The sequence below is a fragment of the Mirounga leonina genome, unplaced genomic scaffold (genome assembly GCF_011800145.1).
Source record: "Mirounga leonina isolate KUSES-001 unplaced genomic scaffold, KU_Mleo_1.0 Mir_150, whole genome shotgun sequence".
Classification (NCBI taxonomy): domain Eukaryota; kingdom Metazoa; phylum Chordata; class Mammalia; order Carnivora; family Phocidae; genus Mirounga; species Mirounga leonina.
This window is the reverse complement of record NW_023270374.1, coordinates 23,732,736-23,758,470: the sequence shown is the minus strand read 5'-3', so window position 1 is coordinate 23,758,470 and position 25,735 is coordinate 23,732,736. Positions and strand designations below refer to the sequence as shown.

At 48.3% G+C, this 25,735-nt stretch overlaps 2 protein-coding genes and 1 pseudogene across 2 annotated transcripts; 2 read left to right on the top strand and 1 right to left on the bottom strand.

Moving 5' to 3' along the window:
• Positions 1-6,234: 6,234 nt before the first annotated feature.
• On the top strand, positions 6,235-6,328 carry LOC118011625 (annotated as a pseudogene).
• Positions 6,329-11,501: 5,173 nt separating this feature from the next.
• On the bottom strand, positions 11,502-15,072 carry DEFB124 (defensin beta 124). The gene is made up of 2 exons (XM_035005668.1): positions 14,947-15,072; positions 11,502-11,656 (listed from the first exon to the last, which is right to left on the bottom strand). Exons 1-2 carry the CDS (start codon positions 15,056-15,058, stop codon positions 11,502-11,504), a joined length of 267 nt encoding a protein of 88 aa, XP_034861559.1. The 5' UTR covers positions 15,059-15,072.
• Positions 15,073-16,503: 1,431 nt separating this feature from the next.
• REM1 (RRAD and GEM like GTPase 1) lies at positions 16,504-24,855 on the top strand. Its single transcript, XM_035006082.1, has 5 exons — positions 16,504-16,592; positions 17,604-17,978; positions 19,049-19,131; positions 22,802-23,003; positions 24,226-24,855. Exons 2-5 carry the CDS (start codon positions 17,639-17,641, stop codon positions 24,495-24,497), a joined length of 897 nt encoding a protein of 298 aa, XP_034861973.1. The 5' UTR covers positions 16,504-16,592; positions 17,604-17,638; the 3' UTR covers positions 24,498-24,855.
• Positions 24,856-25,735: the final 880 nt, after the last annotated feature.

The following is a 25,735-nucleotide window of genomic DNA, read 5'->3' as shown; positions in this document are numbered from 1 at the left end:
TGTTTTATTAGGGGCATAGACATAGATGATGAAATGAGCAGTAAAGCACATACTGAGGATAATGGTCAACTCTAAGTATAGGAATTGGAAGGGGTAATGCTGATATTCTACTATTTTATCTGGATGGTAGGTATGGAGATATTTGTTTTCTTATTATTTTTATACTTTTATATATTTTTAAATATTCTTTTGACTTCTCAATCTATAATAAAAATCAAGTTTTTCAAAAAGAGATAAAATCCATGAACATTAAGTGTCTCAAAATCTTTAAGTCCAGAAAAAAAGGAAAAGATAAATCAATCATGAAGACCTAGAGAAGAATATATGTGAAAATTACATGGTGGGAATGTAAAACAGTGCAACCACTTTGAAAGCACTAGACAGTTTCTCAAAAAGTGTAATGTACCATATGATCCAACCGTTCACATCTAGGTGTTTACCCAGGAGAAACAAAAGCATATGCCCACACAAAGACTCGTAATATAATTGCTCACAGCAGCTTTATTTGTAAAAGCCCAAAACTGGAAACACTCTAAACTGGTGACAGGTGAACAGACAAACAAGTTGTGGTATATCCATACAATGGAATATTATTCAGTAATAAGAAGCAATGAAGTGGGCGCCTGGGTGGCTCAGTTGGCTAAGCGACTGCCTTCAGCTCAGGTCATGATCCTGGAGTCCCTGGATCGAGTCCCGCATCGGGCTTCCTGCTCGGCGGGGAGTCTGCTTCGTCCTCTGACCCTATCCCCTCTCAGGTGTTCTCTCTCTCTCATTCTCTCTCTCTCAAATAAATAAAAATAAAACCTTAAAAAAAAAAAAAAGAAGCAATGAAGTACTGATGCTACAACGTGGGTGATTCTTCCAATAATTACGCTGAATGAAAGAAAACAGACAAACCATGAGACATTCTTGGTCCAAAAATGTCTGTGTCATCTGACCTCCACGCATCCTCCAATTTTGACACATGGCATTTTGGGTCCCTACTTATTAGAGTCAACTCAGAAACAGCGTTGCCTTTCCCAAATATAGAATCACCCTGGTCAATGGCCACAGGTGCCCTGGCCCAAAGAAAGATTTTCAGTATGTGCCTGTGGCGTTGTTACAGAGTCCTTCCTCAAAGGGACCCAACCCCCACTTCAGTCAAGGGTTTCTGGGTCTATGAATTTAAATGAGAAGCCATGGTTCTCCACAGAGTCATCTCAACAAAGGGTTTTTCCCCCAGGGCAGGAAGTTATCTGTTTTGTCAGCTGCTGAATCCTCTGTAGTTAGAATAATGCCTGGCACCCCTAGTAGGTAGTCGATAACTGTTAGTTGAATTAATGGAAAACAGAAAAAGTAGGGTGTTGATGCTGGTGAAGTGAAGGTGGGCATCCTGAGGTGAGTATGGTTGAGATATCAGTGGAAATCATGAGGCATGCCCAATCAGGGAAGCCTGAGCCTCAACCAGATGCTCACTGGACTGTGGGTTCAAATTAGGGAAAAATGGAGAAAAATTAATGAACATGCACATAATGCTGGAAATATATCATCGAAAACCATATCTAAATTGTTGTAACACTAAGGATTTTTTTTACCATGTCTTAGAGCTACTGAACCATAATTCCCATAAAACATAGATCCATTTGTTCATTTAGTCATATAACAAGTACTTATTTTTTTAAGATTTTGTTTATTTATTTGACAGAAAATGAGAGAGCACAGTAGGGGGAGCGGCAGGCAGAGGCAGAGGGAGAAGCAGGCTCTTCGAGCAGGGAGCCCGATGCGGCGCTCGATCCCAGGACCCCGGGATCATGACCTGAGCCGAAGGCAGACGCTTAACGACTGAGCCACCCAGGCGCCCCAACAAGTACTTATTGATACCTGTTATTTGCCAGACACCAGGTTAGTCTCTAGCTATAATGTAGTAAATAAAACAAATATGCACTTTGTCATCGTGGAGCCTACAACCTGTGGAGGAAAAGGCATTAAAGAAATAAATTCATAATTACATATGGTAGCAAGGGCTATGAAGAGTGTAGTGATTGAGAATAGGAGTAGGGGGCTCATGAGGGAGGTGGACCTCCATGTGCTGTCAGGGTAATGCTCTTTGAGGGGTGGCATTCAAGCTGGGATCGGCAGGATGAGAAGTCATGCTTGCAGAGAGTTGGGAGTGGGTCTGCAGAAGAATATTCCAGGGAGAACAGCATGGGCATAAGCCTTTTTAGGGGCAGGTGGCTGGTTCCAGAGACTGAAAGAATGGCCATACGGTTAAAGCCTGGTGTGCAAGGGAAGAGACATACGGGAGGAGATTTGAGAGGCAGGCAGTGTGATAGGCCACACAATATTGTGATGTTTGTATTTTTTTTTTAAGATTTATTTATTTATTTATTTGAGAGAGAGAGGAAGAAATGGGGAGGGGCAGAGGGACAGAGAGAGAGAGAGTATCCTCAAGCAGACTCCCTGCTAAGCAGGGAGCCCCACTCAGGGCTCCATCCCAAGACCTGGAGATCATGACCTGAGCAAAAGGCTGATGCTTAAAGGACTGAGCCAGCCAGGTGTCCCTAGCTTGACTTTTACTAAGGCATCTTTTCAGCTTTCATTCCAATTATAAACTGCTTATTCTCTGTATTTTCCAATTCTGTTCCCAAATTCTTACTGATGCAGTTCATCATTTTGTACCAACCCACTTCCTAGGTCACGGGCCAGCCTATAGGATTGGTTTGGCTTGGGGAGGTGCCAACCTCTTGTCCAATTAACTATGTCTGGGGCATGAGGGAGAGTGGTCTCCTGGTCTGCATATGACTGTCACTTCAGTCAAGGCTGTGAGCAGGGCTACAAGAGTATACATGGATGAGTCATGCAGTGTTCCATGTATTCACATTTCTGTGTATCCTTGCTATAAACTTCTATAGGGAGGAATATGTCTGCTCTTTCTTTGTGAAACACCAAGCCCCTATGCTTAGGGAGAAACAGACATCAATGAAATGTGGATCTTCTTGGCGGAATTCTGAGGAAGGGTATTTATGGCCCCTCTCTCTATCCCCTCATGAGGTCCCACTAATCTATTGGTGAGAGCTCGACATTCCCAGGGTCCTATTAGACTCAATGCTCCCTTTTTTTTTTTTTAAAGATTTTATTTATTTATTTGACAGAGAGAGAGACAGCGAGAGCAGGAACACAAGCAGGGAGAGTGGGAGAGCGAGAAGCAGGCTTCCTGCCGAGCAGGGAGCCCGATGTGGGGCTCGATTCCAGGACCCTGGGATCGTGACCTGAGCCGAAGGCAGACGCTTAACGACTGAGCCACCCAGGCGCCCGCTCAATGATCCCTTTTATAATAAATATTTTGCAGGGGTGCCTGGGTGGCTCAGTCGGTTAAGTGTCTGCCTTCGGCTCAGGTCATGATCCCAGGGTCCTGGAACGGAGCCCCCACATTGGGATCCCTGCTCAGCAAGGAGCCTGCTTCTCCCTCTCCCTCTGCTGCTCCCCACCCCCTGGCTCGTGCTCTCTCACTCTCCCTCTCTCTCAAATAAATAAATAAAATCTTTAAAAAAAATAAATGAATAAATAAATATTTTGCGGTGCCCCCTTTCTGTCCTAAAATAAAATTCATAAAATTGTAACCTATCTTCTCACATAATTGCAAGAAAAAGATCAAATTAAGTCCTAACCATAATATAAAGGAGAAAAGAGACTATTTTATAACAATATATATTTTGATGTGTAAATACACTTAAAGACATAATGAAACATGTCAGATCTTGTACCTATACATAGTCTGAGTGCAAGAGCTGCAAATGCAGGCTCAAATGTGTGTGCCATATGCACAGTTCAAATACTACCCTAAGTGTTTACTATCTGTATCCTGACTTTCCAAAATGGTAAACAGCTTGGGCAAAGTTCTAACCAAAACAAAGTATAATCGTTCCTTAATTTACACAGTAGTTTCATTCCAGGAAAATTCAATATGCAAAAAGTACTTGCAAAATAGCCTTAGATTCTGGGCTCAGAATTATAAATGGGTTTCTCTCCTATATAAATGTCTAGCAGGACATTTGAATTTTGTTTGGGAAATTGGTCAATACTTCATTTTCCAGGACAGTCACACACATTGCGTGCCATTTGCATCCCGGGTCCCCAACGTACTAAATTACAATAAGGACTCCTTTAATTTTGACTATCAAAAGAAAGAAAAAAAAAGCCATCAGCAAATTCCAAAAATAACCCCTAGAGGACAGTGTCTTCCCATTGAGAATCATCCATTTGCCATTAACAGAGTCCTTTCTCGTCGGTGGGTCTATTCTTTGTGAGACAAATGGAGCTGCATCATAAGCAAATTTAACTAAGTGTGCTCAGAAGAAAAGAGATAAGGGAGAAATGAGTTGTCTCGGGTTTTCGTTTTTTTTTTTTTAATCTGTTTCTTACTTTTTTTTTCTTTTTTGGAGATTTATTTATTTGAGAGAGCGAGAGCGCACCCGCGTGTGCATGCATGTAGGGGGAGGGACAGAGGGAGATAATCCTCAAGACGACACCCTGTTGAGCACAGAGCCTGACAGGGGCTCGATTTCAAGACCCTGAGATCATGACCTGAGCCAAAGCCAAGAGTCGGACACTGTAACCAACCGAGCCACCCAGGCGCCCACCCCCTCCTTACTTTTTAAGTCAACCTAGTTTTGCCTTTCTGAACGTGGCATAAATAGAGTCATTCAATATGTTCGTCTTTGTATATGGCTTCTTTTGCTTAACATAATGTTTTTGAGATTAACTCGTGTTGTGTGTATCAGACTATATTGTTACTGTTGTTTATTGTTTATTGTTGTTAGTATTGTACTGTATGGATATAATTCAATTTATCCAGTCACTTGCTGGACATTTGGGTTGTTTCCAGCTATGGGATATTAGAAATAATATAGCTGCTATAAACATTAATAGAGAAGTCTTTGTATACACATATTTCTATTTAATTTTATAAGTAACTCTTATAAAAGTTATGTATCAACCGTTTTTCCAAAGTGGTTGTCCATGTTACATTCCCATCAGCAAGGTATTAGCATTCCGGTTGCTCCATATCTTCACCAACACTCACTTTGGTCCTTTTTTTAATTTTATTTTAATCATTCTGGTGGGTGTGTAATGGTATCCCATTATGGTTTTAATTTGCATTTCCCTGATCCCTAATGATTTTGAACATCTTTTCATGGGCATATTGGCCGTTTGTATACCTACTTTTGTAAAATGTCTAAAATATTTGCCCACTATATTATTAGATTATCTTTTTCTTGCTGGTTTATAGGAGCTCTTCATATATTCTGGAAATGAGTCCTTTATCAAATATATGCTCATGCAAATATGAGCAATGTAGTCCAAATAAACCAGAAGAATCCCTCCTGGAGCCAGCGGCTGTGTGCATGAGAGATGGGAATTGCCTCGATTCCCCTGCAGGAAAAGCACACGGCAATGAAGACATCACACTGTGTTGTGTGATTCCACTGTGGAGATACTTCTTTTTCATACAAATGGCCCATTGATAAAAGGTACTGCATACGGTATATAGTCCATGGTATCATAATAGCGCTGTGGTGAGTACATCTTAACCTATAGAGGTATCGAGTCACTATGTTGTACACCTGAAACTAATGTAACATTGTGTATCAACTATACTTCAGTGAAAATATAAGTAACAAGGGGTGCCTGGCTGGCTCAGTCAGTGAAGCAGTACGCGATTCTTGATCTCGGTGTTGGGGGTTTGAGCCCCACACAGGAGTAGAGATTACTTAAAAAATAAATTCTTTTATAAATAAATAAAATACATTTTTAAAAAATAAGTCTATTTTTCTGTTTTTTAAAAAAGAAAAGAATATCCCCTAAACATAACCAATAACTTCCTTTGGTGTATCACCAGAGAAGCCTGATGTGTTCCACTGATGGAAGAAAGTTCACTCTGTATGTCAGTCTCCAGAAAGGTGCCTTCCTGAGCCATTGTCAAGGATCATTTGGGCCAACACGTGATTGTTGCCTGGCTCTCAGACTTTGAGGCAGCCCTGGCACAATAAGCAATTCCACTCAACTCTGCCATGGAAAACCCAGGTGGGGAAGGGAGCAGGGAGTCACCAAATCTTATCCCAAACCCCCTACCCTACCTGTCATGGTCACCCCCTTGTTCTTTTCCTTTCTTGTAAGCCCAAAGGGATCCACCCATTACTGAAACAAGAAACTCCTCTAATCTCTAATAGAAGAATCTCTATGAAAATGCAGATAGTGCTCGCTTTGGCAGCATATATACTAAAATTGGAACGATACAGAGAAGATTGGCACGGATGACACTCAAATTCGTGAAGCATTCCATATTTTTGCCTATTGGGTTCCCTGCTCTGCGAGCCTGCTTCTCCCTCTCCCTCTGCCCCTCCCCCCAGCTCATGTGCGTTCTCTCTCTCTATCTCAAGTGGATGAATAAAAGCGTAGATATAAGGGGCGCCTGGGTGGCTCAGTTGGTTAAGCAACTCCCTTCGGTTCAGGTCATGAGTTCCAGGATCGAGTCCTACACCCGGCTTCCCTGCTCAGCGGGGAGTCTGCTTCTCTCTCTGAGCACCCTGCACTCTCTCCCTCTCACTCTCACTCTCTCAAATAAATAAATAAAATATTTTTTAAAAGCATGTATATATATGAATATAATATATATTATATATTATGTATTAATATTATATATATGAATAGTATATACACCATATATAATAGTATATATATACACATACAAACAGGTTTTTTAACTTTTTAAAAAATATATGGGTAACTCCATCCTGAGAAAATATGTAACAAAAGCTAACGGGGGGAGGGGGGCACCTGGCTGGCTCAGTCAGAGGGGCATGTGACTCTTGATCTCAGGGTTGTGAGTTCAAACCCCACTCTGGCCATAGACATTACTTAAAAATAAAATCTTTAGGGGTGCCTAGGTGGTTCAGTCAGTAAAGCATCCAACTTTTGATTTTTGGCTTGATTTTGGAGAGAGCATGATCTCAGGGATTAAGATTCTCTCTCTCCCTTGGGGTGCCTGGGTGGCTCAGTTGGTTAAGCGACGGCCTTCGGCTCAGGTCATGATCCTGGAGTCCCGGGATCGAGTCCCGCATCGGGCTACCTGCTCAGCAGGGAGTCTGCTTCTCCCTCTCCCGCTCCCCCCTCTTGTGCTCTTTCTCTCTCTCACTCTCTCTCTCAAATAAATAAAATCTTTAAAAAAAAAAAAAAGATTCTCTCTCTCCCTCTTTCTCTACCCCTCCCCCTGCTCATGCGCTCGATCTCTCTCTCTCACTCTCTCAAACAAATAAATCTTAAAAACATAAAATAAAAATAAAATATTTTTTAAAAAGCTAACAGATTATAAGAATGGTAAATATTTTGAAGCTCATCTATGTTTTATTTTCCTACAATGTGTTCTAACCACTCTACTCAAGTGATAAAAATTGGAAAATTTTAAAGAAATTTTGGGAAGCTTTTTAGTGCTAAAAATCTTGTTTTGGAAGACTATCTAAGCACATATGGAAATGCTCATGATACATTGGTAAGTAAAAAACAAAACAAAGACAAAAAAACCAAAACACCAAAAATTTTGTGCAGTTTTATTCCTTTTTATTTGCAAATCACATTTTACATATATTTTATTTGTGGGTATTTATGTATAGTGAAAATACTGATGATGTTTGCTTTCTTATTTGTGCTTCTGTTTTCCAAGTTCTCTCCAATGAACATATATTACTTTTACAATTAGAAAAAAAAATGTTATTTTAAAAAACACAAGTAAGGGTGAATCTGGAAGATAAAATCAAGCACTAGAGGACCAGAGTGGAGGCCCAGCACCACCATTTACTGGGTGTATGACCTGGACAATTCGCTTCACTAAGAGCTTCAGCTGCCTTCTAGAAAAGGAGGGGATAATAGTACCATGACTGTGAGAATTAAATGAGCTAAGGTGTGTAAAGCAGTTGGTCCTTACTAATGGCCAATTGATAGTATTGTTATCACTAGCTCAGCCATTCAGTGACTCTTTGGGGAATGAATGTTTGTACCCCAAAATAGTACTTCAATACACAGCAAAAATCCCTTCTGTAGCATTGTCCACCCCCCTAGCTCACCTTGCATACCTCCAGGGCCAGGGAGCTCTCTTCCTCCCAAACCTTTCCCTTCATGATGGCCTGTCCTTCCATTGTGCGGTTATTTTTCTGTCTCGGAAGAAGACTTGACCCAAAGTCCAAAGATTTAAGTCCAAGTCCCGGCTCTGTGCCTCGGGAGCTGTGTGGCTTTGGACAAGTCACTTTCCCTCTCTGAGCTTGGGGGCCTCATCTGTGAAGTATCTTGAGGAACCTTCCACCCTAGAATTGCCTCATCTCCTTGGCCTGTTAGGTGCATCCGTATGACTTAGGAGGTGGGATGTAGGCTTAGACGATGGTCTGTTAGGGTGCTGGGTCAGAAACAGCCCTGCACATGTGAGGTGTGAGCTTCAAAAAAAACTGTCTAGACTGTTGGGTCTTGGTTCAGCCCCCAGAAGGGTGAAGGGTGATGGCTGCCTCCAACATGATGCTCTGAGAGAAACACGGCATCACTTCTGGAATATTCCTGCCAAAAATGCATAAGCTGAATTCAGTCATGAGGAAACATCAGACAAACTCAAACTGAGGGAAATTCCACAAAACAACCGGCCTGGACTCCTCAAAGACGTCAATGTCATGAAACACTGAAGAACTGCTCCAGGTTAAAGGGGATCAAAGAATCTTGACAGCTGGGTGTACTATGTGATCCAGAGGTTTTGTTTTGCTGTGAAGGACTTTTTTGGAAGAGCTGGTAAAAGCTGAACAAGATCTGAAGATTAGACAATAGAATTTTGTCAATGTGAATGTCCTGAGTTTTATCACTATACTGGGGTTATATAAGAAAATGTCTTTGTTTTTAGGAAAAATCCACTGAAGTATTTAGGCATAAAGAGAATCATGTCTGATATACAGATAAATACACACACATATATTTATATTTTTTATATACACAGAGAGAGAGAGAGAAGAAATGAAAAGGTAAAAGTGATAAAATGTTAATATTTGGAAAAACTGGGTGAAGGATCTATGGGAATTCTTTGCATTGTTCTTGCAGATTTTCTTAAGTCTGAAATGTGTGAAGAAGGCAGCCAGTGGCGTGCCTCTTGCTCAGGAGAAGAGACAGCTTTACGGAGCCCTTGCAAAGTACCAGAGGATCTCATCTGACCCCACAGCCACCCCATTCAGAGCTAGGACGCCCATTTTGCAGAGGAGGATTCTGACATCAGACGCAGGAAGTGACTTGCGCTGTTCGCACAGCCCATGGCCCAGACGTGGCAGAGCTGGCGTATGAACTTCAATCTGACTCCTCACTCCTCAAGCTCATCACATCTGCACAGCAACAAGGTCACAGACTCCCTCGCACCATGTCTGGGACTGAGCAAAGAAAACATAGCTTCCTCACTCTTTGTAGAACAACGCAGAGGGGAGGGGTGGAGTGCAGAACTAAATTTAGTTCACTTCAGTTTAAAACTTGGTCTAATTCAACAACTTAAATATCCTCTGGAGGTTTCTTGAATTCGGAGAGACTCAGTCTCTTTGGTATAATTGCTCAGGCTTCCCGATTCCTCCTCTCCCCCCCTGCTCCTCCCAAATATGATGGCTGAGCTAGGGGTGAGGAGATTCAATGATGGGCTGCTGGCTGGCATCTGCTGGGATCTGGATGTCACTGAAAACATCCACTGGCTTTCTAGCCACAGCTGGTTGCTGGTGAACTGGTCAGGCCTCCTGCTGACTCATCAAGGTCTAGTGGTGACACTGGCTAACGCCACCTCACATTAGCTCGCTGTGGTTCTGTGCCCGGCTCTGGGGTTCTCATCTTGTCCTCTTTCTAGGTTCCCAACACCAAGCCCACCTCATCCCCACCACATCGGGTCCTAAAACAGACCCAGTGGCCATCAGTTCAATGTCTAGATTACCCAGAAATTAAGGGGGGTACAGAGGCAGGGCTGATACTCAGGGGGTATGCTTTGTTATTAAAATAATTCAGTGCTTCCCTCCTGGTTGGCAAAGAGCTGCTGCCCAAGACCCTTCAGTATCCCCTCCTCCACTCCAGCTGCCTCTGGCACATTCCCAGGTCCCTCTCATACCAGAAACTAAAGGGTTAACACAGCAGCTAGTCTCCAGGACTCTGCACCAGCCCTGAGACTCACTCAGCACCCCTCCTGATGTGAAGTATTTTGAATATCACCACTCTTCTTAGCCAGGCCAAGCAGGGTCCTTTCTCTTACTCCAAGACTACCCTGGACTTCTCTGAAAAGTCTCAAAGGACAGTGGAAAAGAGCCACTCTGTCCTTGGCATTCCCCTCAACTTACTTAACATGCCTGCCCCTTCCTGGGCTCTACCCCAGGAGAAGGTGGGTCAACACTGGGGGTCTTCCCCATCTCCGTTCCCCCACCCCCAGGTCTTGTCTACTATCCGGGCGAATACATTCTTCCCAGCCTCCCTGACACCGGGAGCGGCCAGCCGTAGCCATGTGACAACCCTCTGGCCCATGAAAAGGAGGCAGAAGTCTGCTGAGGATGGTTCCAGGGACAATGTTTGCTTTCCTGGTAAAAGTGAGAAACTAGCTCAATCCCACCCTGCCCCTGCTTCCTGCTTTAAACAATGATGTTGAGCCTGAAGTTTTGGCAGCCATATGGGGCCCAGCAGGATCCCAAGATGCTCGCCCTGATGCGGTTGCTGCCTAACTCCAGATAAGCCCCTGCAAGTTGAGCTACCTGTTTTTTCAGCCAGATGTAATCCTGATGCAGGGTAATTGGCATGTGAGTCTGTCAGCCTACCTCCCTGACTCTGCTCACGTTTTCTCCCTGCCTTCCCCTGCCCACAGTTCCCTGGGTCTGGCCGAGGCCCACTTCTCTCTCTGCTTTCCCTGTGTACATGAAAACTGCTTTCATAAAATCCTGTGGTCTTTTCCACCTGGGCAAGCCCTTACAATGCTAAAATAGGAGATAAATGGACATAGAGAAATCCTGTCGCTCTCCAGGGCCTGCTTTTCAAAATGCCAAAATGTATTAACTCTACCATTATTCATCCTTACTATAATTAACTCATTATTATTATTAACTCATATTGTTACTATTAATTCTAATCTCCTTTTTGCATTCTTTCTGTAAAGTCCAGTTCTCCTGATATTATAATTTATCCCCATTTTACGGATAAGAAGACCCAGGATGCTTACGGAGATTGAGTAATTTTTCCAGAGCTGGAGAGAGTGGAAGGGATATTATAGGCAGGCCTGTAACCATTTACCGAGGTTATTAATACCCACTTGCCCCGGACGCCTCACCTCCCTCCAGCGACCATCCCTCCACCCCTCCCATACCAGGACCTCGTCCACCGCCATACACCCAGCACAGCGGGGGTTGGGGGGGTGGTGAGCAAGCAGCAAGAGGAGACAGGTGCAGCAAGTGTTTATTGGAGAGCAAGGGTACAAGCCCCAGAACCAGCTACACATATGCAGGCTTGGAGGCCAGAGGCCTGGTTCCATAGGCGAGGCAGCACAGAGAGGCGTCTGGGCACATGTGCATGTAGGTTTCTTGCCTTGTACAGTAAGTCCGGCAGGCCCCCTGGCCCTTCCAGCACCGCTTAAATTCACTTCTCCCTGTGCAGAGGAAGACCACAGGTCACAGAGCAACCCATGGGTTGCAGGTTAGACCGCTGTTCACAGCTTTGACCATACATCAAGGGTTAGGCCACAGGTCACAGATAAAACCACTGACCACAAGTTAGGCCACAGGACCCACATTAGATCACAAGTCTGGTCTTTTGTTAGCTCTCTGGTCATTGTGTTGGATGACTGGTCATACAACAGCCCACAGGTCCTAACTTAGGCCAAAGGACACAAACTCTGACCACAGGTCAAGGGGTTAGAGCAGATGGAACAGACTAGACCCCTAGTCACAGATGAGACAACTAGTTACAAATAAGCCCACCAATTTCAGTCCGGGTTAGTCCACAGGTCACAGGTTAGACCACTGGTTATAAGTTAAAAACTAATTTCCTTTTTTTTTTTTAAGATTTTATTTATTTATTTAGAGAGCAAGTGGAGGGAGGGGGCAGAGGGAGACAGAGAGAGAATCTCAAGCAGACTCCACACTGAGCTTACAGCCTGACATGGGGCTCCATCTCACAACCCAGAGATCATGACCTGAGCCGGAATCAAGAGTCAGATGCTTAACCGACTGAGACACCCAGGCGCCCCTGGAAACTAATTTCTTGTCCAGGTTAACTCACTCCCTGCTCAGGTACACTCTAAGCCCTTTTCATCACAATGCTGTACAATTACAGTTGGTCTTATTAGGATCCCCATAATACAAGGTAAGGAAACTGAGGCACAGAAAGGCTAACAACCTTGCCCAAGATTATAGTCATTAAGGAGCAGAACCAAGATTCAAAGCCAGGTAATCAGACTCTCAAGTCCGCACTGGTAACCATGACATAAACTGCTTTGCACACATAGGAACGTGTTTAATGTTAGTGGAGGAATTTCTAGCCATGGGCCATGGAAAAGGTAGGACTTCGGAGGAACAGGTCTGTACCCCCTCTAAGGGTCTTCGGTCACAGCACGAGGCATCTCCTTCATTTATTCCTTCAGCAAACATGGGACATTGGAGATACCACAATGAACAAGGTGGGCCAAGGTCCATGCCCTCAAGGAGCTTCCAGAAGGAAAGGCAGTTAAAACCCTAGCAAATAAATACAATTAGTAGAGTTGTGGAAAGCGCCCCGAAGGAAACCATCAAGATGTGGTGATGGCCAATTGGGACAGGTGTGCAAATATGAGGAGAGAGGCCACTCGGGTAGGTCTGTCTGTTACAGCAATATTTCTAGACATGTGACCCAGATGGGCAGAGAGCAGCCTCTGAAGATCCGGGGCTGAGCGGGAGGTGGAGGGGAAAGGCTTCCCTCCCTCTCCCTGGATTAAAAGAGATCCCTTGGGGGCGCCTGGGTGGCTCCATCAGTTGGGCATCCGACTCTTGATTTTGGCTCTGGTCATGATCCCTGTGTTTGGCTCCAGGCTCAGTGGGGAGTCTGCTTGGGGTTCTCTCTCTGCCTCTCCCTCTGCCCCTCCCCCCCATGCTCTCTTATTCTCTCTCTAAAATAAATAAATAAAAGAGAGAGGGAGAGATCCCATGGAACCCTCACAATGGGCCGACCCATGGATGTTATTCTGCCCTATCAACCAGCCATCCTTCCATCCTGCCAAGATAGAGAATCTTAGCCTGAGACAGAGCTGGCCTCAAAATCTCTACAAGGCGAAGGATCCACACTCTGAAGAAGGTGTGTGTATAATGGTTAGCGGCATGGTTCGAACTCAGCTCAGACCACCTTCGTCCAAATCCCAGCTCTGCCATTTCCCAGCTGAGTGACCTTGGCCTCACATTCCTCCTCTGTGGAACTTCCCCCCTTTCAGGGAGGCAGTTATACGGGCTTTAATCACTCTAGCACAATGCCTGGCACATAGTAAATACCCAATGAATGGAAAGGGAGATTACTGGAATGACAACACAGAGGGTAGAGCAACCAGGGCTCATTCGCAGCCATACCTCTCCTTTTATAGCTCAAGAAAGGAAGCAACTTACCCAGCTTTTCCTAGCCAGTAAGTGGTGGGTTCTGCAACCAGAACCCAAGACCCTGATTCCCAGGTAAGGGCAGTTCCTATAACTCCTCTTAACACATCATCACATTTCGACCTTCTGATGACCCTGAGACCCAGAGTTGCTATTTTCTCCTACATGACCTGTAACCACCCCCCCATCCTCATCTCTTTGACTTCGTCTTCTCTCCTGGTGCACCCCCACTCCAGCCATCCTGGCCTCCTCACTGCTCCTCAGACACATCGGTCACCTTCCTGCCTCCTGGTCCCTGTAAAGATCTTCTTAATATTCTCACTGCAGTTAGATCTCTGCTCACATTGGCCTTATACAAAATAGTTAAGATACCTGAGACTGACTTCACGATAGGTCACTAAAACAAAACTGGTTCAAGTTGACAATTGTTGAGATTGGGTGAAGGTACACGGGGGTTTTTCATACTATTTTTTAAATTTATGTTTGACATTTTCTAAAATAAAAAGGTTTCTTTTAAAAACTTACATCAGGGGCGCCTGGGTGCCTCAGTTGGTTAAGCGACTGCCTTCGGCTCAGGTCATGATCCTGGAGTCCCAGGATCGAGTCCCGCATCGGGCTCCCTGCTGTCAGCAGGGAGTCTGCTTCTCCCTCTGACCCTCCCCCCTCATGCTCTCTCTATCTCATTCTCTCTCTCAAATAAATAAATAAAATCTTTAAAAAAAAAAAACTTACATCATTACATTATTCTCTATGTTTGCAGAAATTTATATTTTTCTACAATAACATGCTTTAAAAAAAACTCACCTTGTTCCTTATATTATTCTCTCTCCTTTCATGTAAATTTCAAGTTGTTCAAAATACAAACTTAAAAAACAACTTCTTACACAGGGCCTCCCCTGACCATCCCCATCAGCTCTCCCATCCACCATTCCCACGAGCACACACAACACTGACACACACCACTTATCACCACCTGACATACTGTGTTTATTTGGTTCTTTTCTGTCTAAAATATCAGCACCATGAAAGCAAGGACCTTGTTTACTTTCCCTGCTGGATCCCCAATAGCTGTCATGGTGCTGGCCCACAGTAAGTATTTTTCAAAAAAGTATTTGTTGAGTGAATCCCATTTTAAAGATTAAGAAACTGAGGTGCAGACTGATTTAGGAAGTTGCCCTAAGGTGCCCAGCAAGTCAGAGGTGGGAACAGAACACGTACACTGGTCTAGGCCTCCTCTGTCCTCCAGAACCTGGGAGGCTATTCCTCATTCTACACACACACACACACATACACACACACACACACACACACGGCTGGTTACCTGGAGGCATATGACCCAGGGCCAGGAGAGCCACAATGAGCAGAAGCAGCTGTGTCATGGCCACAGGGCTTCTGGGGAGGTCACTGGGGAGAACACCAGAGGAGCCGGGCATACTGAGCTCTGCTGCCTGCAGCCCAACCTTTATCAGGCTGCAGATCAAGGCTGGAGTGTGGGCAACAGGAGACCTGAGAGGGAGGCGGAGGCTCTGTGATCCCAACGATGCAGCTGGATATCAGCCAGCTATGTGGGGGACTGCCCAGCCATACAGCAATTGAGCTGCAGAGCTGGGACTGGAAGCTAAGTTGCCTCATTCCCAGACAATGTGTGACATGATACCAGTCACAACCCATCTTGTGGGTAGGAAAGGGATGCCAAGAAGGCCAAATCACAGAAGGAGGCCAGGCGTGAGGGGGTTCAGTGTCTGCCCCCAGCCCTGCGGAGGCTGAGCTAATCTACAGGCTACTGTGCGAGTTGCTCTGAGCTGGACACCTGGACCCCCTCAGCCATGACAATGAACCCCACCCACAGGTACAGCCTGGTCTGCAAGGGCCCACATACAAACCCACCCCGGTCCCTCAAGACCTCAAAGGAAGCATCCTGCTCAAAGAGCCTGGATCCTGGCCCCTTGGATGGCCAAAATCACCAGTTCCCAACTGCCCTACTCTACCAGGATCACAGTGTGTCTCTCCTCCTCCGAGTGCCTAGGAAGGCTTTTTTTTTAAAAGCCATGGGCGGTGATGGAAAGGGACAGTTGGCTGAGCGGCAGAATCCTGAGTCCCAGACCCAGGTAAGCCTCAGTGTAATCAGCCTTTTAGTGTTGTGCCGGGATTAAATGAGCTAATACTCCAGGCAATGTGCTCAAAACATACCAGCCACAGCCCAAATACCCAGTAAATATTTATCAGAGTGGGGACAGCCATTCTTCTAGGCACAGGGCCGCCCCCTGCATAAAGAGTGCTTAACTTAGAATTTGGTAAATGAATGAATGGGATGCCAAAATCAGTTATTCAGAAGACTTCAGTGCAGACTTCCTAGGCTCCCTCCTCCCCTGGAGCCACCTCCCAAAATTAATTCTCCATCCAGAGCTGAGTTTCTCAAAGTGGGGTCCATGAACTCTGCAAGATCATTGGGCACTTGTTTAAAAGGCAGATTCCCGAAGCCCTCCCCCAGAACGGCTGAATCCGCCGCTCTTGAAGGGTGAGACCGGGGAATCGACAGTCCACCAGCTCCCCAGGTGGATTCTGCGAGGGCTAAAGTTGGTGCGCCCCGTTGCTGGCGTGGATGCAGAGGGGATCCAGACCCGGGAATTCAGAAATCCCTTCTTTCCTCTCTCTCGCTCCCCACCCCGACACTGCCACCACCACCCCGACACTGCCACCCCCCCCCCCCCAGGCGAAGGCCTTGCGGCAGTGGGTCAATTAAGCTCTGCGAAAAGTCGAAAAGTCTTTGGGCGGCCGTGGCCTCGGGGCGGGGACCCCGGGGCTGCCCTGACGGGGCGGGGCTGGACGGGGCGGGGTCGCGGCTCCTCCCCCTGCCCAGGCGGCGGGGCGGGACTGGCCCGAGGGGCTGCGCGCCGAGGCGGTGGTGCAGCCTGGAGCACCCGGCAGCTGCGGCGGCCGGGGACCCTGGACCCCTCCCCACTCGAGGTAAAGGCCCGCGCAGCCCGCCGCCAACTTAGTCGAGTTGGAGCGGAGTTCGCCAGGCGCCTGCATGGGGGGCTCTGCGGCGCAGGCAAGGACGAGGGAGGCCTCGAACCCGCGTCCCGGGGGGAGGGTCCTCAGGCCTGGGGCCTGGTGGGTTGGATAGCCTCGGACAAGAAGCCCTCCCGGGATCGGGGGACTCACACCCAGGACCCTGGGTGGGGGAAGCTCGGATTCAGACTCTGGGAATGGCACATGCGCCCCCGGGCCCTGTAGGTCCCTTCCCCGCCCCCCGCCAGGACCCTGTCCTGTCACCAAAACTGGGCCCCGCTGCCTCGACACCCCCCTACAACAGCCGCTGAAGGCCGTCGCCCAGCCTCTCCTGAATTTTTCACGTAGGGGGCGGGCCGGACACGTCGTTCCCATGGCACCAGGGCGCTCGGGTTACAGCCGAGGGAACCCCCAGACTCTGCTCACCCTTCGGAATACCAACCCGCTCCGTCCTGCCTTTTCCTCAGCCCTCAGGAGATGGGGCAGCGGAAGTGAACCCCCTCCCAGGGGCCCTCAACCCTCCAACCCCGATCTGAACCTTGGGGAAGAGAGCTGTGGGGAAGAGGAGGACAGGGGGAATTCAGGCGCCTTTCAGAACGTGGGTCCCATGTTCCAGATGGGGGGGGCACGTCTGTACACGGGTGTGTGCATGCTTGTATGGACATCCCACCTCGCTGCTGCCCCTCTGTCTGTCTCTGTCCGTGTGTCCTGGGGTATTGGGTCATCCTCACGGCAGAGGAAGCGACCTGTGGGTGTGCATATGCGCGTGCTCGCAGCTTGCATAGTCACCCCTCCCAGCCTGGCCCGGAAGCCAGGAAGCCCCCACCCCAAGGAACTGAGGCGCCTCCTCCTGTCATTTGAACAAGAGAAGGTTTTGGAGGAAGTCCTCTCAGGAGCTCATCTGGACCCTGCAGAAGGGGCTCACAGGTGCCTGGCTCACTGCCCATTCTTGCTTCTTGCTTACAGAAGGAAGGAAGGATCAAAGCCCCTCCCCACCAAGGATGACACTAAACACCCAGCAAGAAGCAAAGACCCCCCTCCGTCGGCGAGCCAGCACTCCACTGCCCCTGTCCCCCCGGGGCCACCAGCCTGGCCTCCTGTGTACAGCACCTTCCACAAAATCCCAGCATCCCCGGCTGGGCCAGTCAGCCTCCCTCAATCCTCCCACCCAGCAACCTTCACCTGCGCCCAATGGTTGGTCCTCTGAATCCAGTGACTCTGAAGGCTCCTGGGAGGCCCTCTACCGCGTGGTACTGCTTGGAGACCCTGGCGTAGGGAAGACCAGCCTGGCCAGCCTCTTTGCAGGGAAGCAAGAGCGGGACCTCCATGAACAGCTGGGAGGTAGGGACCCTGTGGGCTGGGCTGGGATGTGGCCAAAGGAGTGAAAGCCCTGTTGTCAGGGGCACAAGGCTGCCAAGAAGAGTTGTGCAACTCACACTTCTCAACTCTAAAGGGCATCATTCACATAGACTATGAAATGAATGATGTGTGCCCCCCCCCCCCAGAGTGGTGCAGGGCACAGCCAGAACAATGGTCTACAGGAGGGAAATGCCTTGAATAGTGAGAAGGTTGCCAGTTTCTCATGGATGAGGTATATGATTAATTTCCATGTCATAGGGAAGCAATTCTGAGTTCCATGAGTCTCAAGTGGAAAGAAATGGTAGGCTTCCACCCCACTCAGAAACTCCCAGCCCCAACTTCCCCTGACTCTCAGATCCTCCCAGCTCCAGACAACCATCTATGGCCACCAACAACCTGCAGCAAAACTAAGATCCTGCCCCAGAAGGAGACTCCCCAGTTTCCCTTATTCCTGAGAGATGCAGTGAGCCAAGAGGGTCAGGGACTCCAGGATGAGGGGAGACAGGGATAGGACAGAGGAAATGAAGATGGGTTCCTGAAGGACCAGCCGAGGGGACACAGGGTGAGTGCAGAGGGAGGTTGGTTAAAAGCAAAGAGAAAGTGGGGACACTCTGCCAGGCCCCTTCTCTAGCCTTGACCCCTCTGAGTGTGAGAAGCCCAGATGAAAGGTGTACATATGTGCACCTGTAGGTGTGACAAGTGGGGAGACTGAGGCCCAAAGAGGGTAATGTGACCTGCCTGAAGCATACACTAAGTCAGGGACAGAGTGGGACTGGGAGAATTCCCAGCCCAGCTTTAACCCCACCATCCACACTCATCAATAAACCAAACTAGCAAAAGCCTTCTCAGCACCTACTATTTGATTCTGGCAGCGGGGGAAACATGGGCTCCTCGTGGAGCTTCTTGAACTATCAGGAGAGACAGACATCAAACAAGGGGGTGAGCACTTCCAACACAACTGGAGGGGGCACTGTGACCAGAAAGGGGACTCGGGGGGCCACGTCCTCACACTGCCCCTCCTCCCTGAGATCTGGCTCTTTCCTCGGTTGCAGAAGATGTGTACGAGAGGACCCTCACAGTGGATGGAGAGGACACAACGCTCGTGGTCATGGACACCTGGGAGGCTGAGAAACGGGTATGGCACCGCAAGCAGGACTTGGGGGGAGGGGTGCTGAGCCTGGTACCAGACCCGTGTCCCCTCCTCGGACACGACACAGCAGGGACATGGCAGAGGCCATCCTCGGCAGCCCTGGAAACCCACAGCTCCCAAGCAGCCTTTGCAACGAAAGGCAGAAGAACCTCATAACCCTGAGTCCTTTTCTCACTCCACTGATCCCCTCTGCAGCCATCCCAGGATGTGCTTCTCCCCCTGCAAACCTCCACCTCGTCCTCAGCACCCTCAGCCCACTGCCCCCCACCCCCGCCCACACACTGTGCAGAGGAAGGAACACTGCATTTAGCACCAAAATGCCTGAGGGTAAACCCGCCACCCCTTTCTCTTCCTTACCAGTCGCGTGGCTTTGTGCAACTGACTGACCACCCACCCTGGGCTGACTTCAGTTTTCTCACCTGATAAATGGGTTAATCATTCCCGCCTTCCTTACCAGCTGGTTTTTTAAAGTTCTTATGCAATTTCCCAGTAGTGAGCACAGTGTGGAGCATGAAATAATGCTGAACATAGGTGAAGAAATGTAAATAATGATCATTCTTATTTCTCATAACTTGGTAGCTAGTAAAGAAGGAAAGCAAAGGATGTCCTTCCCCTACCCCGTTCCAGAATAGGAAGAAAGCAGCAGGCAGGGATATGCCCCTGTTATGCTTTTCTTACCTTGTTTGAGTTTTCTTTTTTCTTGCTATACAAATAATACATGCTTATTGTAGAACTTTAAACAAATACAACCAAGCAGAGAGAAGGACGTAAAAATCACCTAGGAGCCTATCTCAGTAAGGGGGAGGCCCCGCCCACAGGGTGGAGCTTAGGAGGGCACTGTTGGGTGATTGGCAAGAATGACTGACAGCCCCAGTGATAGGCGGGAGGATAGGGATGAAGGAGCTAAGTGGCCAATTCCTTTCCACGAGGATTAAAAGGACACCCAGCTCCAAATGAGCATGATGATGATGATCATGGTCCTCCTAGCAGCAGGGATCTATGGAGTACCCTCTTCCCAAGTGTCAGCCCCTGTGCTAAGCGCTGGATATATATTATGACGTTCAGTCAAAACAAATACTATAGGTGAGTATTCTGATTCCCCTCCTAGTGACGAGGAAAGCAAAGCTCAGAGAGGTTCAGTAATGCGTCCAAAGTTCTCAGAGATCAAGGGGGATTCAAACCCAGATCTATAAGCTCCTGAGCCTGTAATCTTATGCACTAGGACTGTCGCTCTCCATCCCCACTGGGAACATCACCTTCTGAACCTTCAGCTGGGGTTTCACTCTTTCACTCATTCATTCACTTAGAAACACTGGCTGGGTATGAATCATGGGCCAGGACACCGAAGACCCAGCAGTGAGTAAGACAGACATGTCCCTTGGCCTCATGGAGCTCACAGGCTGGGGGGGGGGGGGGGCACTTTTTGAATGCAGTTGAAAATCTAGTGGGGCAGAGTCCAGTGAATTATGAAAAGTGATCAGCCTGGGAGTCCCATTTAGGAGACTGGGGAAGAAGAGTACTGGAACTGGAATTCTGTGCCCACCTGGCTAAATGGCCTTGAGAATGTTTTCTCTTCTCCTCTGGCCCTTGGATTTCCTACAAATAAAATGGGGAAACGGAACCAATTTCCCTGGCTGGTGACAGTGGAGGCAATTTCCACAGAGGGTCCACCCAGTAGCAACATCACTGGAATAAGCATCCATCCTTTCGACAGATGGTACCCTTTGATGTCAGAGAGGCAGGATCTCCCAGGATTGGGTGGACCTTTGGCTCATGCAGTAGTGCCCTAGCTGGCCTGACCATCAGGGTCACCTAGAGAGTGTAAAAAATCAAATATCTGGGGCACCTGGGTGGCTCAGTTGGTTAAGCACCAGACTCTTGATTTCGGCTCAGGTCATGATCTCATGGGTCATGATATGGAGCCCTGCATAGGGCTCCACGCTCAGCAGGGAGTCTGCTTGAGATTCTTTCTTTCCCTCTCCCTCTGCCCCCCCCCCAACTCGCAAGCTCACTCTTTCTCTCTTTCAAATAAATAATCTTTAAAAAAAATTAAATTCTCAGGTCTCACCCCAAACCTGATGAATAAGAACCTACAAAAATGGGGTCCTGTAACCTATATTTCTAATCACACCTCCAAGGAGTCCTACCCGCCAATCCATGTTCCAACCGGCTTCTGTGATCCTAACACATAGCAAATCCTTCATAAACATTTGTGCAATGAATGATTGAATGCTCAAGCCCTACACTTCATTCTACAGATGGGGAAACTGAGACCCAGAGGGAGGAAGGAACCTGTCCATAGTAAGGTTAAGAATTCACATGCATCTGACTCAGCCCATGGTTATTTGGCCTGGGGAAGGATCAGAAAGGCTGTTGGGAACTTAATCCCTTTGACAGTGTGTTGACCATCGATCTGATGCTTTCATAGTCATCTATCTTATTGGGTTATCAGAAAATTCTTCTGGCTTCTTCCCCTCTCAAAAACAGTGCCTCCACCACTCAGTATTTCCTACCCCTGGCCTACTCTCCTCTCCTGTTCATCCTCTCAAACCCCACTCTCCAGTCCGCTCTTAAGCCCTCCCCACACTCTGCCTGGCTGAGTTCTTCTGACCTCCTCCCCTCATCCCCCATGGCTCCTCCAGCCACGTGCTCCTGCCTCTTAATGGTATTTATGACAGGGCATCAGAACTCTCGACTTCCATAGTGTCCCTTCCAGACCATGAGCTTTTGGAAGATAGGAACCGTGTCTTACTAAACACTTGTGAAGTTGTTACCCAGATGGTCCAGTCTCAGCATGCTGTCCCTGACACAAGATTGCCACCCAAATGGCATATCAAAATTGCTCCAGTTCTTCCCTTCCTTGTCAAACAACTTGCAAAGACTCTGCTTCTTAAAGTGCCCCACCTCTCCACCCCTTCCCTTATACCTACTACACTCCACAGTTGCTCCTTCACTTCTCTCTTCAACGCTGGCCTGAAAATGCCTCCCCTTGAAGTTAGCTTCCCTTCTCTCTTCTCTCCCTTCCTTTTGCCTCTCTTTTTAAAAGATTTTGTTTATTTATTTCTTTAGAGAGAAAGAGACATAGTGAGTGCGGGAGGGGCAGAGGGAAAGGGAGAGAGAGAATCTCAAGCAGACTCCACACTGAGCATGGAGCCCAATGTGGGGCTTGATCCCATAACCCTGAGACCATGACTTGAGCCGAAATCAAGAGTCAGATGCTTAACCCACCAAGCCACGCAGGTGCCCCGCCCCCCCTTTTGTCTCTTAATTGGACTGCGGAAGGCCACAAGAACTGTCTAGCAAGACTGAGCCCTCCTCAGAAACTAAGAGCTGAACCCTCCTTAGCACGAGGGGGAACCAAAGAAATCTTTTGTCTCCAGTGCCCGGCCTACAGAAGCAATCAACAAGTGAGAAAATGTAGTGAGGTGTTATTAGCCCAGTTTTTCACACAGAGAAACTAAGGCTCAGGGAAGACTGGTGGTTTACCCAAGGTGACACAGAATAATGGCAGAATTTGTCCCCCAAACCTGTCCAAAGTATAAGCCTCAGCCCCAGCCCACCCTTCGGACCATCCCAGCCCTACCTTTCTCAGCCAGAGCCGTCTGGCTGAGACGTAGGTACCCTTGGAGAATGGGCCTGGGTCGCTCTGTTGCAGGATGAAAGCTGGAGCCAAGAGTCATGCTTGCAGGTGGGCAGCGCCTACGTCATTGTGTACTCCATCGCGGACAGAAGCAGCTTCGAGAGTGCCTCTGAGCTCCGCATTCAGCTGCGGCGCACGCATCAGGCGGACCACGTGCCCATCATCCTGGTGGGCAACAAGGCCGACCTGGCACGCTGCCGGGAAGTCTCTGTGGAAGGTGAGCCCTCTCTACTCCCTCCTCCTCCTCCAGCTTCCTCTCAACCTGCTGTCACTGCTCCTCCTCCAGTGCTCTCCATCTCAGGGACTGTCACCCCACCCCGCCCCCATCACACACCTATACGCCTAAGCCTGAAAGCTAGGAACTATTCTTGCTTCCTCTCCCACTCCCCCAAACCAGCCCCCAAATCCTTTCAGGTCCACCTCCCTTAACCCCACCTTCCCTTCCCCCTGTGCCCACAACCTCTGCCCCATCCTGGGCCAGCCCCTGTACTTCTCTCTCCCCATTCAATCAGTTTTCCTCGCCAGCTGTCAGAGTTTTCCAAAACCAGATCTGACCCTGTCACTCCTTTGCTTAAAAATTCCCCTATGGCTCTCCCATGCCCTTAGTCAGAGACACTTTATCCACTGGGCATCATAGGCCCAGCGCGTACAAGCTTTCCAAGGGCTTATGTCTGGGATCTGAAACTATTAGCTCCGAAACACAGTGAGAAAATTGCAAATTAAAATTTCACAAAGTTTGAATCATCTACAAAACCCAATATTGTGGCAGCTGACAACTACAAACCAAAACATTTAGTTATATATAATTTGTATTCAAAGTGGGATAAGGAATATTTCAATAAATTTGATAATATCATGTGGGACCCATAAAGATCTCAAAATGGCCCGTCTCACGGGCAAAATATAAAATTTATGGAAACTGAGAGCCAGAGAGGGTAAGCCAGTTCCACGGGGTCACCAGCCTCTAAGGACTAGAACCCAGGCCCCTGTCTCCCAGCCCAGTGGCTTCCTGAAGATGGAAGACCATATGCTTTGTGAGCAGACAGCCCCACACTCCCCAACATAATCCCCAGGAGATTTTGTTACAGCGCTGGTTCAGAGACCTCGTCCCAAACCTACCGAATCAGATTTTTTGCTGGTGGGCTCAAGAATCTGCATTTTAACAAGCTCCCCCAGATAATCCTGATGCACAGCTCAGACCCCTTACCTGGCATTCAAGCCCCTTCCCAGCCTTCCTGTCTTCCCAGCCTCGTTCTGCTACCAGTATCAGTCACTAGCCTGTGAACTAACTCCGCAGAGCCAGGTCTCATTTACCTCGGAGTCCCCTGGCGCCCAGCACAAGATAGGACCGAAAGAAAAAGCGCTTAGCTTGAGACTCAACACACCTCTTCCCACCTTTATGTCCCCCTCTACCGGGCCTGCCTGACCCCGCCCCTCAGAGGGCCGCGCCTGCGCGGTGGTGTTTGACTGCAAGTTCATCGAGACGTCGGCCACGCTGCAGCACAACGTGGCCGAGCTCTTCGAGGGCGTGGTGCGGCAACTGCGCTTGCGCCGCCGAGACAGCGCGGCCCCGGAGCCGTCTGCGCCCCGAAGGCGGGCGAGCCTCGGCCAGCGGGCGCTTCGCTTCCTGGCCCGCCTGACGGCCCGCAGCGCCCGCCGTCGGGCACTCAAGGCCCGCTCCAAGTCCTGCCACAACCTGGCCGTGCTCTGAAGCCGCCCGCCCCCCTAGGGCTGGCGGAACACTGGGCTGCATTCTGAGCTCCACCGATACCTTCGAGGGGCCACGACGTAGTTGCCCGGAGTCTGCACAGTGGGCCGTGCCTGCCCGCTGTCCCGAGGGCCAGAGCATCTCCCGGAGCCGCAGCTTCAGGGACCCCTCCGCCCCGGGGAAGCAGTGGACGGACTATGGGGCCGAAGCCCCAAGCTGGACACAGAGTAGGGGTTTTTGTTTTGTTTTGTTTTGTTTTGTTTTTTTACACGGTGCGAGCCTTTTTGTAAAAATCTTCCTTGTGCCTGGGCTCTGGCCAACTCCCCACAATAAACCAGACCAGAAGGGTGTCCAGTCTGAATGCCCAGACCTCTTCTTTTGGACTCTGCCAGGTGTCTCCACCTCCCACTGTCCCATCTACACTGGCTGCAGACCGGGTTAGTCTGCTGACCTGGGTCAAGGTCAGTCAATAAAATCACTGGACCAGTTGTGTGTTCAGGCCCTTCTCCCAACCACTGGGCATGGCCCCTGGCGCCGGTCTTTGAGGGAGACCCAGTGGTGCACAGACAACCACAATTCAGTATGATGACCTCCTATTTTCTCATAAGCCCGTTTTTCAGATTATAGATTCATAAAGTCTTATCTGGAAGGAATCTCAGCATTGATCCTCACAATATAGTAGCTTTTGTTTGTTAGGAGCTGTGGTTTAAGCTGTCACAACTAGTAATTAATCTTCGCAAACCCTGTATACCTCTATTAGAAAAATAGAGGCACAGGATGGTGAAGGTTCATACTCAAGATCATATAGCTACTATGGGGCGCCTGGGTGGCTCAGTTGGTTAAGCGACTGCCTTTGGCTCAGGTCATGATCCTGGAGTCCCGGGATCGAGTCCTGCATCGGGCTCCCTGCTCGGCGGGGAGTCTGCTTCTCCCTCTGAGCCTCCCCCATCTCATGCTCTCTCTCTCTCTCTCTCTCTCATTCTCTCTCTCAAATAAATAAATAAATAAAATCTTAAAAAAAAAAAAAGATCATATAGCTACTATAAGTGAAGTTGTCAGGATTCCAACCCCGGCTTGTCAGGCTAGAGTCTGTGCCCTATCCACAATCCTCTTGGAGAATGTGACAAAAAGCTATAGAGTCCCAGGGAAATGGACTTTCAAACACAAGTTTGCTTACAATTTAAAGTGGAGGGGGATGCTTGCCTCCATGAAACTCAATCCACTAATCCCCAAGACAGATA